At 39.7% G+C, this 13,324-nt stretch overlaps 1 protein-coding gene across 2 annotated transcripts in view; it reads left to right on the top strand.

Moving 5' to 3' along the window:
- Window positions 1-13,324, top strand: part of unc13c (unc-13 homolog C (C. elegans)) — a 115,364-nt gene that overhangs the window by 20,477 nt on the left and 81,563 nt on the right. For both annotated transcript variants that reach the window (XM_085451092.1, XM_085451082.1), the window contains exons 3-8: window positions 708-730; window positions 1,268-1,314; window positions 2,715-2,793; window positions 5,496-5,549; window positions 9,407-9,626; window positions 11,160-11,387. In XM_085451092.1, coding sequence (XP_085307218.1) covers window positions 708-730; window positions 1,268-1,314; window positions 2,715-2,793; window positions 5,496-5,549; window positions 9,407-9,626; window positions 11,160-11,387 — 651 coding nt within the window. The remainder of the gene's footprint in view (window positions 1-707; window positions 731-1,267; window positions 1,315-2,714; window positions 2,794-5,495; window positions 5,550-9,406; window positions 9,627-11,159; window positions 11,388-13,324) is intronic.

Raw genomic sequence — 13,324 nt, 5'->3', positions numbered from 1 at the left:
CTATAAAATAATTGTGATAAAGTCAACCACTTCATTTTCAATAAATGTGTAGGATTAAAATCATAATCAAAATCAAAATCATAGAAACAAAATCAAGTCGTTATCTTATTTTTTACCTTTAATTCTCTCTCTATTAGTGATGCACCAACAAGAAAACCAACAGTAGGTTTATTGTTTTAAACAGGCTGGCAATTTGATCTTTCTCTTGTGAACAGCTGCTTTCTATTTGTTCACATAAGATCATGTTTACGCTGCCATTTATCACCTATGGATCAATAGCACAGTAATTACACCTCTCCGGTCTGACTTATTTAAAGGGCTTGCCCTCTTGCAGTTTGTCTCTAAAATAGCAACACGATATCAACTGCTTACATAATGTCCCATGTCTTCCTAACTCAGGTAATGTTATAGATCACAGCCATTTTTCTTTCAAACTGCGTTTATTTACTCTGTGTCCAAGAAATAATCTTCATCTATTAGCCCTTAGCTAGGAACCCTCTTTTTTATGCTGGTTCTACTGTCTTTTTCTGTTCTTAGCAATTCTCTTTAAAGTGTTAACTCTCTCTTCATTTTGACATAAATTGTTTGGCAAAACAGAATTGTGTAATCTGGCAGTAATAATAGATCAATGTCCTAAATAAGTGTTTACTATTCTAGTGAGTTGATCCTTTCTAAAACTTCATGTTCTTGTCATGTTCTTCTTTCAGACACCAGTGCTTTGGATACTCAGGTTTTAAGCCACTGTTTATCATCAGATAATTGGACACTTGTGATTACTGTGCATGTGCATGTGTGTTTTTGTGAATGTGGAGTTTATAATGTGTGTGTGTGATCAAAGTGATATTTGTAGGTGTGATAGATAATTGCAGCATGTGCCCTTATGTTGGTTTTCCCTTTATTCCTTTTTTTTTTTTAGAAAATTATACATGTTTCAAATTTCACATTTGGTCAGTGAAAAGGGAGCATTACACAATAGGCAAATGTGGCCTAAAGCGCAGAGAGCGGCAAAACTCACAAACTACACTGATGTGGAATTATTTTGTCTTTTGCCTGTGGTGCTTTCCTCTCTTCTCCCTGTGCGGTATTATTCTGCTCCTATCATTTATCTTGTCCTGAATTGCCCTCCTATTGTACCTATTTTCCCACGTTCTTGTTATTATAGTGTTTATTTCTTCTATCTAAATTGTCTCCCATTTTCCTTGTGCGTGTTTGAGTGCTTTCTTCTTTGTAGTTCTTGTTTTACACTATGTGTTTCTTCTCTCTGAAGCCTCGCAGTCTTTTGGATCCCAAAGTGCTCGGCTTGCAGACCGGGGGGTGAGTGGTAGCTCACGTACTGATCTGATTGGTTCACAATTACTCAAATTGGAGCTGCTGTGCTGTTTGTACCCTCATGCTCACTCACCTGTAGCTGAAAGGCTACAGGCATGCTGCTTTGCTGGCATACAGCCCCAATTAAACTACCACGCTTGCTATTTGGTCAAATACCATAGGGGGATAATGCAGCCATTAAAAGGCAAACATGCCACTCAATGAATCCTGAATGAAATCTATAGGAATATTCAACAACACCAAAGACGGTGATACAAGCGCAACTTCCAGTGGAAACAACATTATGTAGTATCAAAGCCTTTTTAAACATGTTTTTTAAATTAGATTTGACTCCTCAGTCCATACATGCATTTTTTTTTTCATTGTGACCATGAAAATGAATTTTCATTTAGATAAACCTACAGGCCTGTCAGGATTGCTAGAAGGAGGATGACTTCACACTATTTATATATGTCACGTATTTGATTAACTTCCTGTTAAGTAATGCGAGTGTCCATGCAAGCGTATGAACCCAACTGTTTAGATATATGTGATAAACTGTCAAACGTAGCCTCAGTTTACCCCACTGCATATCATGACAGTGTAGACAATGCAGTGTAACAGCAGGATACACCAAGCATTAAGAGAGGGGAAGCTCAGGTCTCCTGGATGAGGAAAAGGACTGTGCAATTTGTCATGCTGTGTATCTTCAGGGTCAAATCACTGATGTCGTCGAGAGGGCTGACAGAGAAGCTTGAGGAGCTTTATCTGTATGGAGGCATTGGGGCCTCGATGTTAGGTTGAGGTCATTGTGGAGTCTTTGAGTGACAGTTGAGGTGATGCCACTGAGAGCCTCGTGGGATTGGAGTAAGACATGTGGGGAAGTAGTGAGCACAAGGGAATTGAAAAATAGAGAGAGCCAGATAACTGGAGCTGAAGTGTTTAAACATGACACAAATTGATATTAAAGTTCATGTTTTTTGAGGTGCAGAGAAAATTTGCATAATTTTTTTTCTGCACTGGGCCCTCAAAATTTGAGTTTTATTGAGTACAAGTTGAGTTTCAGACTCAACATGTATTAATTGTATATAATATAAATAATAACAAGTATAATATGTGTCAGTAATAGCCATCACCCCTGGTATGTCTTAGAAAAAAATAGATAACATGGAACATGGAAGAAGTGGAGGTTATGGGTACAGCAGGGGGTTAGAGGGATTATTTCTATTACTAGTGTTTGTTCACAACAAGCAAAGTGGAAGGGGGTAAGACAGGTTCAGAAGGAGGCATGATCCATGGGGTTTGACAGTTGTGTAAATCAAGGCCCCCCTTTCCCTGTAGTAATGTCTCCCACAGCATGGCATTATTATGATATTAATACACCTTAAATCTGTCTGCTTCTCTAGGGCTGGCAGTATTCTTTATGGTATTGACAGCATGCCAGATTTACGTCGCAAGAGGACAGTGCCTCTTGTCCGAGACCTGGTGAGTCATCTGCCTCAACAAGGTTATGTGTGATTTATGTCAAATCTATCTAAGTGACCCCATGTTTTAACACGGTAGTGGAATCATTCTCAGTGTAAGTATGAGCAGGGGGTCCCCTGTAGTAGACAAAAATACTGTTACAGTGTTTCAAAGTGGCACTGTTTGTTTCTCATCATTGTCCTGTACTATCCTGTATATAACAACCTCCAAGAATTTGTCATTAAAATCTGACTGTGTCAGGTTTGCATTTTAAGTTCTTATAGCTTATGATTGTTGTAATTAAAAATGAGCCGACTATACAGACATTTTATTCTAAATAAATTTAGGTGTCACTTAGACATTCACTGTGGCAAAATTAAGCCAATAAAAAGGTGATGGGTAATAAAAGCAAACACCTAAATCTCTGGCTATTCTGTTAGAGCAGTGCCTTGTGGGTATTTAAAATCTAACCTTAGCCATAACGCTGTCGCTTAATTAATTAGCCTTGAGAGAGTGTTTAAGACATTGCATCACTATGATGCTCCGCCATTTGCTTTTATTGCAACATAATGTGTCATAAGATATCCCGCAGAGCGGCATGTTGCAAACAAGTCCACTTTAGCACTGTGCCACATGGTTAGTCTGTCTGAAAGACAACAGTCTGTTGTGATGCCAGTAGTATTCATGTGTGTCTATAATTGTTTGTCCACTATGTACTGCACACTATGTCTGTCTTGTATGTGTTTTTGTGTCCTCTTCATGTTTTTTAGCCAAAGCCAAACAAATATTAACACAAATCAGATCTTTAAACAAACTGCTTGGTATACTCGTTAAGTCGAATGCCCTTCCTTGATTGGTTTTATTTTGAAATATTACAAAATGAGTTTTGTGTAAATGATAATGCAATTTGATGTCATGCACATAGATGCTGATGAATGTTTATATCACGGTGAACAACATGAGTTGATGCTGTATTTGTCCATATCTCTCATGAAATTAATAACCAACAATGTCTTGGTAAGTATGGGTTGTCGTTTTTTAAATTTTCTTCTGAATTTTGGTGTATATTTGCCATTCCTACAAAGACCCATAACAGCTATGGGTAATATTTTTCAGTGAGTTGTCAGATTTCAGCCTCGCCGATGTTCGCCATTTTTCTTGCTTTTTCTGTTGCTCGGCAGGTGTTGAAAAATTGTATTTAACTTGAAATGTTGACAACTCAGCCCAAAAATATATCCGAGAGACTTCATTGACTTCTGATTTAACTGTGTGAGGCTTTTAAATCATGTAAAAGTGACACTGAGCAAGCCTTTTACACATGGGATGAAGTCAGTAGTCAGCAAACTAATTGGTCCCCTTTCATTGCCTCTCCTTTGTCGATGTCCCCCATTTGCTGTGCGATTGCTTCAGGGCAGCAACAGCGTTTGATTGGAACGGACAGCAAAGTTCCCCCACATTATGGCGGGATGCAAAAAAAAAACAAAAAACCCAACAACAATATCAAAAGTTGAAGATTGATTCACAAAGCACTGAATGCTATATTGTAGCTGAATAGACAACATCTGGTCACAGGGTCCTCTTGTATTGCCCGCAGCAACCTCACCAGTGCTGGTGCATGTTGATAAACTTACATCAACACTCACGGTTCATGTAGAGGTCACGTTCCTTCCTACATTCTCCATGGCTTCCATGGATCTTTACCATAGCTGGGCTGTGCAGACAAGAGGGTCGTGGTAAAGACTGATCCAATATTGTCAGCTGTCCATGTCTGCATTCCTCTGTTATGTAATTTTCCTCAGTATGGGATAAATGTTTATCAGTCTCTGCTCACCCAAACTCAGTGGATATTACTATGACAGCTAATTTAAGTAAATGTGTGTATTAGTGTGAATGTATGTGTGTTACATGTCAGTGTTTGTGAGAGTGCCTTGTGTGGGTGTGTATTGGTTTTTGTTCACATAAGTTTGTGACTGTCTGGGCAGATGTGTGCGTGCGTGTGCCTGAGTGTGAGTCGGTGTTGTGCAGTACAGCTCATACGTGAGTGTGTGTGTGTGTGTGTATGTGTGTGCCATGTGTTTCTCTGTTTGTGTCAAACTAATGTGCAGAGCAGACAGCAGAAAATATGATCAAAGCTTCATCCAACAGAAAACTGAATATAAATGTCAAGCATGACTGCAGTTTAGTTACTTCTAGTGCATGAATGGATAAAGAATCATGCAACCGCTGTTTAATCTCTCTTGATAAATAGTTGAATCTTTCTAGAGCTCTGTGCCCTAAGCAGCAGTCCTGCATGGCAGTTGAAGCACCTATGCTCTCACTGTGGATTAGAAATTCAATTCCTCTGCTGTTTATGCTTTCAGTGTTCCCCCTCCTACTCTTTGTCTAATTCAGTTTCTCTCATTTTTTCTTTCATTCTTTATTCATGATCTCTTGGATATTACAGGCTTTGGTAAGCTTGCTTTCTTTTCCCCCTGTGCTAAAGTAATATTCTCTGTTTAAAAAAATTCTTTCAAATGTTCAATTAAACTACTAAAGTAAATCTGCGTGTGGTAGTCAATCTGTTCTACATTTAATTAAATATTTCTACTCCTTAACACATAGTTTAAAGCTGTGTCTAAATCCCCCCAAAATACAGCATAAAAGTCCGGATAGGTAAAATGGGTTGGTGAATTCATCTCTTTTTTATTGTCCTCTTCTTCCATCAGACCCTAACTGCTCGAAAGGCAGGCATCTCGTTCGCTCTGGTGAGCAGGTCCACCCTGAATAACGAGGAACTGGTGAGTACATGGAAGTCATTATGTGGTTATTGCGATGTGTGGCTATTATGTACTATTAATGGAACATGGAAGGCTTTACAGGGACAAAGGGTGCTAGATCCACCTCATGACTATTTTGGGGGGGCTGTATTTCGAAAGTCTGGTACTGAAATGCTTAGAAACTTTTAGAGCTGTGCTGTGTGCTGCAGCCATTGTACTTCAGGGTGCCAGGTCATGTTGGCAGGAACACGGAGTTCCAAAATGTGAGGATTACATTACTAGGCCACTTTACTTCTTACATGTAGATATAGCATACTGTGATCTGTCTGCGTGCTGGTCTGTCTGTCTACAAATAGACAGCTTTAGTTTAAAGAATTGGTCTTTGTGACCAGCTACTATGTGGCCAAGTTCAGAAATTAAGCAGTGGTCCTACTATTTTATTTTGACTATTAATAATGAGCACTGCATATTGAGGATGACTGAGATCTAAAGAAAGGGCAAAATGTCTCAGTTGATGGTGTGAGACACTTTTGTGACCTCTAAAGCTCTCTCTGCATTAATGGATTGCAATTCTTCCCTCCCAGAGGGAAGACAGCGTAACAGGAGGCAAACAGCAGGAGAAAGCAGCTTCTCAGCAAGACAAACAAGCAGACAATTTCACATCCGTTGATGTGCAACAAGGGGATGCCTAAGCCTACAAGATTACTGGATTCAAATGCGCTCTGTATACATATTGCTCAAAGATTTAATCTTTTCAAAAGGTCCTAAATGCAGCTCTCAGTTCGTGCACACTGATTGTGCACATGCTTGTGTCGCTCATAAGTTTCACACGCTTGACTTGTTCCTCTTGGTCCACATGGCCAGTTTCCCTATGGTGACAGGGGTCTTGATTGCTTACTAATAACCATGGATCGTTTTAAAGGAGCTTTAGGGATGAACAACTCATGACCTAGATGAAGGAGAAATGATGTGAATGATGCAGCATCCTAATTGGTGTACAGAGAGCTGATTCTTGAATAACTTTGTGCTGTGGTGTGAAGACTTTAGGGGTTCGAAGAGCTGTATGCTGATTAGGAGCAAACTGGTCTTAATATTGGTCAGGGGGAGCTGACTTCTGAGCAGAGCTGTAGATTGTGTGGTCTTAGAAAGTAGGACGAGCAGATGTCAGAGTTTCATCTGCTGCATTAAGTCCAGGAGAGTGCTTCCCTGTGAAAACTCTGAGAGCACTCAGTACACAACCATATGCTATTTAAGTGAGGAGAATGGACTAGTAAAGGAAGGGTGAGAAATTGACAGGAATTAAGAGAGAATGAGAGAAGATCAGGGCAAAAAGGGATTTGTCATTTTGACCCTGGGGCTGTGATGTCACTGCGCAGGCAGCCGTGGTGAACAAACTGCCTTCCCTGGAGAAATGTTTCACTCTACTCATAGTGCTTACTTCTTCCATCCTCTCATTGTTTCTCTGGACTACGCCTTCCAGTTGTTGTTTTTTTTAATACAATGCAATTTTTTGTGACTCATTTTATTTTAAGAACATATAGACTTCCCTATCTCCCTATGCTGTCTCTTTCTGTGTCGTGTTTCCCATGCATCTGCTTTTTAGAGCAGAAAGAAACATTACGTGTGGGCCGGCTAACTGCCTGCGTGTCCGCTCAATGTTCTGAGCTGCATGTGATCGCAGCACTCAAGCCTTTTAACGGTGACTGTCAACATAAAGTGAGGCCATGCTTACCTGCTGAGACAAGGCAGGGACTTTTACAAAGGAGGAAGGAAGCTACGATCTGACACGTTTCAAAGAGTACCTGGAAATGAGATGTGATGTGTTGCTTAAGTCAGTTCAGATATAATCCGGGAGGTCGTTAGCAGCAAAATATGCTCTATTGATTTTAAAATGCTTGCTTGTGATTTTGATCCAAATGATTTTATGCAGTTTTTCAAATCTAGCCCGACATAAACTTCAAAATGCTTGCAATTGTCTAAAATGTATTTGCGCTTAAAAAAATAAAAAGCCTTGTCAGAGGGGAGACAATAGACTGGTTAGTGCAAGAGATTAGCGATGTAGAAGGCTGAAACAGCATGAGCAGGATGGCTGTGTCAATGAAGTGGTTGACAAGGACAATAGGTGGTGAAATTGAAAAGGAGGGGTGAAAGGAGGAGCTGAGATTAGATTCCTCTCTGTCATGTTGCTCTCAGGCACAGACACAGGCTGCCAATCAATCCAGTGGTGTCTTGCACAAAATCACCAGGGTTACCTCACAGTTTAACACTTGGGACTCACACATGCAACACTCTGCTCACATCTGCTGCACTGTGTGATGTGTGGCAGAGGAAGGAACAGAGAGTGATAGTGGAACCAGTAATAAAATATTACTTGTGTAATGGCCAAAGAAACAGACAAACTGAGTTTTGCACATTTTCACTGCGACTCAAAGCATTTGCTCTGTGGTTAAATTAGAAAAATAAATCAATTATTTACCAGCTAAGTGGGTTCACTGAGAAAAACCGTTAGTGAGATGTCTCTGAAAGAAATTTTGATTCACTCATATCCTGCGGGCTCTGCCAGTATTAGGCAGTTCAGTATTAAATTTAGCGAAGAGCAGCCTTCTGGGTGTGGCCATAGTGGAGGCTGTGCGTAGGTCGTGGATAAATCTCAGACATCTGCTTCATCTCATCATCCTCAGATTAAAAGGGAAATCTCTCTGTCTCCAACTATGTTTCATTAGAGGTCCTCCAGGGTTCAGCAGCCTCTGTGTTGTATCAGCAAAGTTTCACAATGTTAGATAGCCGTGTTGTCCTGTCATCTGGTGTCATTTAATCATCTCAGCAAGTGTGTGTGTGTGTGTGTGTGTTTCCGGCTGAATGTGTGTCAGCAGGCAGTGCAGCAGTCTCGGTAAAGTGCAGAGCTACCATTCAGGTGTTAAAGCACATTGTCAACACACTGGAGGCTGACAGCAGTGGGAGGGGTGGAGAAGAAGGGGTGAGGAGTGGAGCGCAGTAGAGGTGGTGAACAAGTACCTCTTGAAGATTTATTTAACTGCAATACATCTCATACTCTTTCTCTCTCTCTCGTTCCCTCTCTTTCTCTGTCTCTCTCTCTGTCTCCCTCTCAATCTGGATAATGCTCACTTTTAAGAACCTTATTTACAGCATTCATTGATTCTGCCTTCAAAAATTGGCAAGGCCTTGCTAGTTTTCTAGTCCTTGTGCATAGCAAGGCTGCTGCAGTAAAGCATTCGATTTGAAGAGGCTTCTGTTACACACCAATCAGTCCAGGCAGGTGTCTTGTAGAATTTAGTATTTGGTTTAGAAACACTGTAGCCAGGAGAAAACTCAATGGAAACAAGGCCTGTGGGCTAAGGATGCTGTTAATTTAAGCTTAATGAGATCTAAGACTGATTTATTATAGCTGACAAAGGGAAGGAACTTTGTCCAAGAAAAAAGAAACAAAAAAATTGCTGCAGTACCAAATGAGAGTGCTTTTTAGTCAAGTTATGTAATTGCCAAGATTAACGCAGACACGTGTTGTAAATTTCACCCAGCCTTGAATGCACCTTAGTTTACTCAGACGTTTTTCTAATTTCAGACAGTTGCGTTCCCACAGCAGTTGCAAAAGTATTACTCTTCCTTTAGTACTGATCTAAAGTTGTAGGGAACACCTGAAAAGCAATTTGAGTACAAACTTGTTTTTATTAACTTTTGAAGTTGTTATGAAATCTCATTTTCTCAGGCCTATAGTGCCACGAGAGTTTAACAACAGCAGCAGCATCTCTTTCGATCCACTCAGCCCCCGCATCTTTTCCGTCATTGTCTTTATACCTTTACTATTTCTCATATTTTTAAAAATTCCCCTTCTTTCTTTCTTTTGTTCTTTCTTTCAGAAACTACATGTCTTCAAGAAAACCTTGCAGGCACTGATCTACCCAATTTCATCCACAACACCCCATAATTTCGAGGTGTGGACAGCAACTGCACCCACCTACTGCCATGAGTGTGAGGGTCTGCTGTGGGGCATCGCCCGGCAGGGGATGCGCTGCTCTGAGTGTGGGGTTAAATGCCATGAGAAGTGCCAGGACCTGCTCAATGCAGATTGTTTACAAAGTAAGGAAGTACCTTCATTTATATACTGACACTAAGCTGCTTTATATTTTACATTCAATAATTCATTAATGCAACATATCTTGGCGTTTTTAGTATGCTTGCTCATGGGTGTTTGTTGATTTATCATTCATAATTAACATGATTCAAATGTTTTTTGGCTAATAAACAAGGAGTAGATTAATTACTACAGTGTGCAGCAGCCGGAAACATATTTCTTCTGAAAATCTGGTCAGTGCACACATTATTTTTGGTGTAATTATTTTCTCTCCCCAGTTTTCTAAATATCACCAGTAAGCTGAGAGCCTAAAGTATTAGTGAATGGTGTTAAAATGGTTTGTTAAATGCATGTTACATATGTCCTTGTACTCATAGCTACATGGCACATTTACAGTGCTCTGTCAGTCACTGGCACTCATTACGATCTCCAGTCAGGTTTTTCAATCAGCAACAGCCCTGTTGTGACCGTGTAGACTAATTTGAACAATGCGACATGGAAGCTCCAGGATGATCCGCACGGCAATCCTCACTCACTCTAAGTGGATTAGCGACACCCTGCCTGTTACAAAACTCAATGTTTTATAACACGTTCATACTAGCATAACAGTGTTTTATAGTTCAAACCGTGATTCATCTTTATCACATTCATCTGCACATGAATGCGCTGCTGATATGCAGTGTGATACTGGGATCAGATATAGAAAATTAACCGGTACAACTTCCTCTTTTGTCCTGCAGACACATAAAAATAATACACACACACGTGCACACGCACGCACACACACTCCATCATTATTACATAAATTACTGATTTGGCTTTGCCATAAATGCTCAGAATCAAATGTGCAAACTTTACTCTTCATGCACACTTAGAGGTGCTGATTTTAGAGAAGATGCTAATGGCTCGGTCACACTAGAGTAAAAATAGGACAGCAGCGTCTTTGCAACTAGAGAAAAACTGATGGTTGCCCAGCAATTGCATTGAGTTTTTTCATATTCAGCAATTGATTGCAAGTTGCTATGCGACCAGCTATCAATCACTTTTGCAGTGTGATTGCGCAAGTTGTCTTGTGGGAGGTAGCCTGTCTCCCAACAAGTGGGCTCAGACTGAATGTAAATAATTGCAGTCTAATTTCTAAACACTGATATATTGCCAACACATTGCAATCAATCTGAGCCAATGAATGAAACTCGTCCATGACATGGGTCTTTGCAGTAAGGGATTTGGCTCAACTTTGTGGCTGTAGATGGCAAAAAAATTGCAATTTTTGCTCATTTACTGCAGTTAATTGCCATCTTATCATAAGCAGATAGCATATAATTGCTAACTTGACCCAATTCAATTGCAAACTGAGGGCAGACCGACTGTATCGTATTACCATTCTAACATTTTGACGTACCAAAACGGCTTTGCAGATGGCGACCGACTGCCCATGCCACAGACTCCAACCATTGTTTTCCGTAGTGTGACTGTAGCAAGCCTAGTGCTCAATATTTATACATAGAGTATGCAAACTACTTAGTTTTTTTTTTTAGGGGCAGTGGAGAAGAGCTCCAAGCATGGGGCAGAAGATAAAACCCAGAATATCATCATGGCTATGAAGGAACGCATGAAGATAAGGGAGAAGAACTGCCCTGAAGTATTTGAAGTGATCCAGGAGATGTTCCATATCTCCAAAGAGGACTTCAGCAGCCATCTGAAAACAGCCAAGCAGGCTGTGTTGGAAGGGACCTCTAAGTGGTCAGCCAAAATCAGCATAACAGGTTAGCCCAATTTCTCATTATACCAGAAAGTTCATCGTCCACGAAAATGTCAAAAATGGGTCATAGCATACCAGCAATGATATGGATTTTTTTTTTATTTCTCTCTCATTTACACATTAGTCATCAGTTAGCAGATGACTGATAATTGCTTCTCAGTCAGTAATATCTGCTATGAGTGACCCTTGACTCAAAAAGCAATTCAAAAAAACTGTCAGAGGCCTTGTCAAATGACAAGCAATGTTATATTAACGAGTTTCATCTCATTAATAATCTCTCTGACACCAGACCACAAGCAGAAACACATATTTATTCATCTGCAGAGAAATTGTAGATGAATAAATGTGTGAGAAAGAGAAAGAAATTGATCTAGTAGTTTGAGGAGAGATAATTTGCTTTTAATACCATGAGAGTTATTACTGGAGATAATATAATAAATAATTTTTCCGGTCATCTTCTAGATGACTGTGAAAGAATTCTTGCAATCATCCACTGTCTAATTGATTTGTGTAACACGGAAGGAAGCTATGTATTTTTGATAATGCTTGATTTTTGTATCTAGTGCTAATAAAAACAAGAAAAAGTTATCAGGTTTGCCATGATGCTTCCCAAATGTTAAATGATGGCGCATTAAGTACAAAGCATCAGAGATGTTGTAATAAAGAGGCTATAATGACTTATTATTACAGTTGAACAGTAATTTCTGCAACTGAAAGAGAGCTTTATGTCTTTTTCACGACCATGGTAATCGCTTTTACAGCTATACTGACACAACTTTGCAGAATATACTTTGAAAATGAGACCCCCAAAAGCAGCACCTCAAGCTTTCTCAGATATGCCAGTCAAAAACGTCTTGCCTCGGAGTGCCATTTGACAGCATTTTACTACATATTCAGATGAAAAACATTTATTCTGCTGAGGTGATGGGGTAAGGTGTAGGGGATGGAGGATCTGGGCTCGCGGGTGGATTATCAGTTCCACAGGTTACATAGTAGTTAGGTGTGTCAGACGGAACAGTTTCTCCCTTTTGGTGCCCTAAATGCAAACGTAATATGATCTAGTTATATTTTTTCTTACCTAACTTCCTGTTTTTTGTTTCTTTTGTTAAACAAAACTAACCAGCTGAACTAAACATTTTTTTTGTTCATATTTAATTATGGGTGTCTTTGCCTCTGATTGTAAAACCTCAGCTGTGTTCTGTTGTTTATATGGTCTGTCCTGCAACACGCACACACATAAAAAAATAAAATCAATAAAGCCATAGGCATGAAATATAAAGATCTGCTGTTAAAATATTTATCTTCTCTGAAGGTAGTTCTAGATGACCATGTTATGGTTTATATCGTTTTGCAGAGTGAATCTGGGACATGCATCTAATTTCTGGGATTAAACATTTCTCCCATGTATGTTAACTGGCTTCTGAAAGAAGGTCAGAAAGTTATATTTGTAATGTGGCCGCGGACAGCGATCCATCTCTGAGGCCACTGTGCCAGGTCCAGCTCATTTATTGCCCATCTTGCATTTCTCACAGTGTCAATACAGCAGAGAGAAATAGCAACAGAGAAGGTGAGGTGACAAATGGAGATGTAGGGAAAAACAGGCAGAGGACTGGGAGAGCAGAAAAGGAGAAAAAATAAGAGTGAAAGAGACGTGACAAAGACCCATGGTTACCTCAGTTGATTTTCTGGGGGAATTATTGAATACTCCATTTTAGAATGTAAGCAATATGTTTTTATTTATTTACTCTATCAGTCATTAGATAAAAACAGACTGGGATTAACTGTGCAGCACAGACAGTGAGCATGGGGTGTTCTGTGTTTGTTGAATGTGCACAGTAAATTTGAACCTTTGTCACCCATAAACTAATTTTACATTTGAAAGTCTGAAGCACCCTCTTTCAAACAAGTTATCCTTCTTTATCTATATTTTTTATATTATTT

This window comes from Copadichromis virginalis, linkage group LG1, assembly GCF_057382275.1.
Source record: "Copadichromis virginalis isolate Kocher_CV1m ecotype Utaka linkage group LG1, C_Virginalis_male_GT1.1, whole genome shotgun sequence".
NCBI classification, from domain to species: Eukaryota; Metazoa; Chordata; class Actinopteri; order Cichliformes; family Cichlidae; genus Copadichromis; species Copadichromis virginalis.
This window is presented reverse-complemented; position numbering and strand designations above follow the sequence as displayed.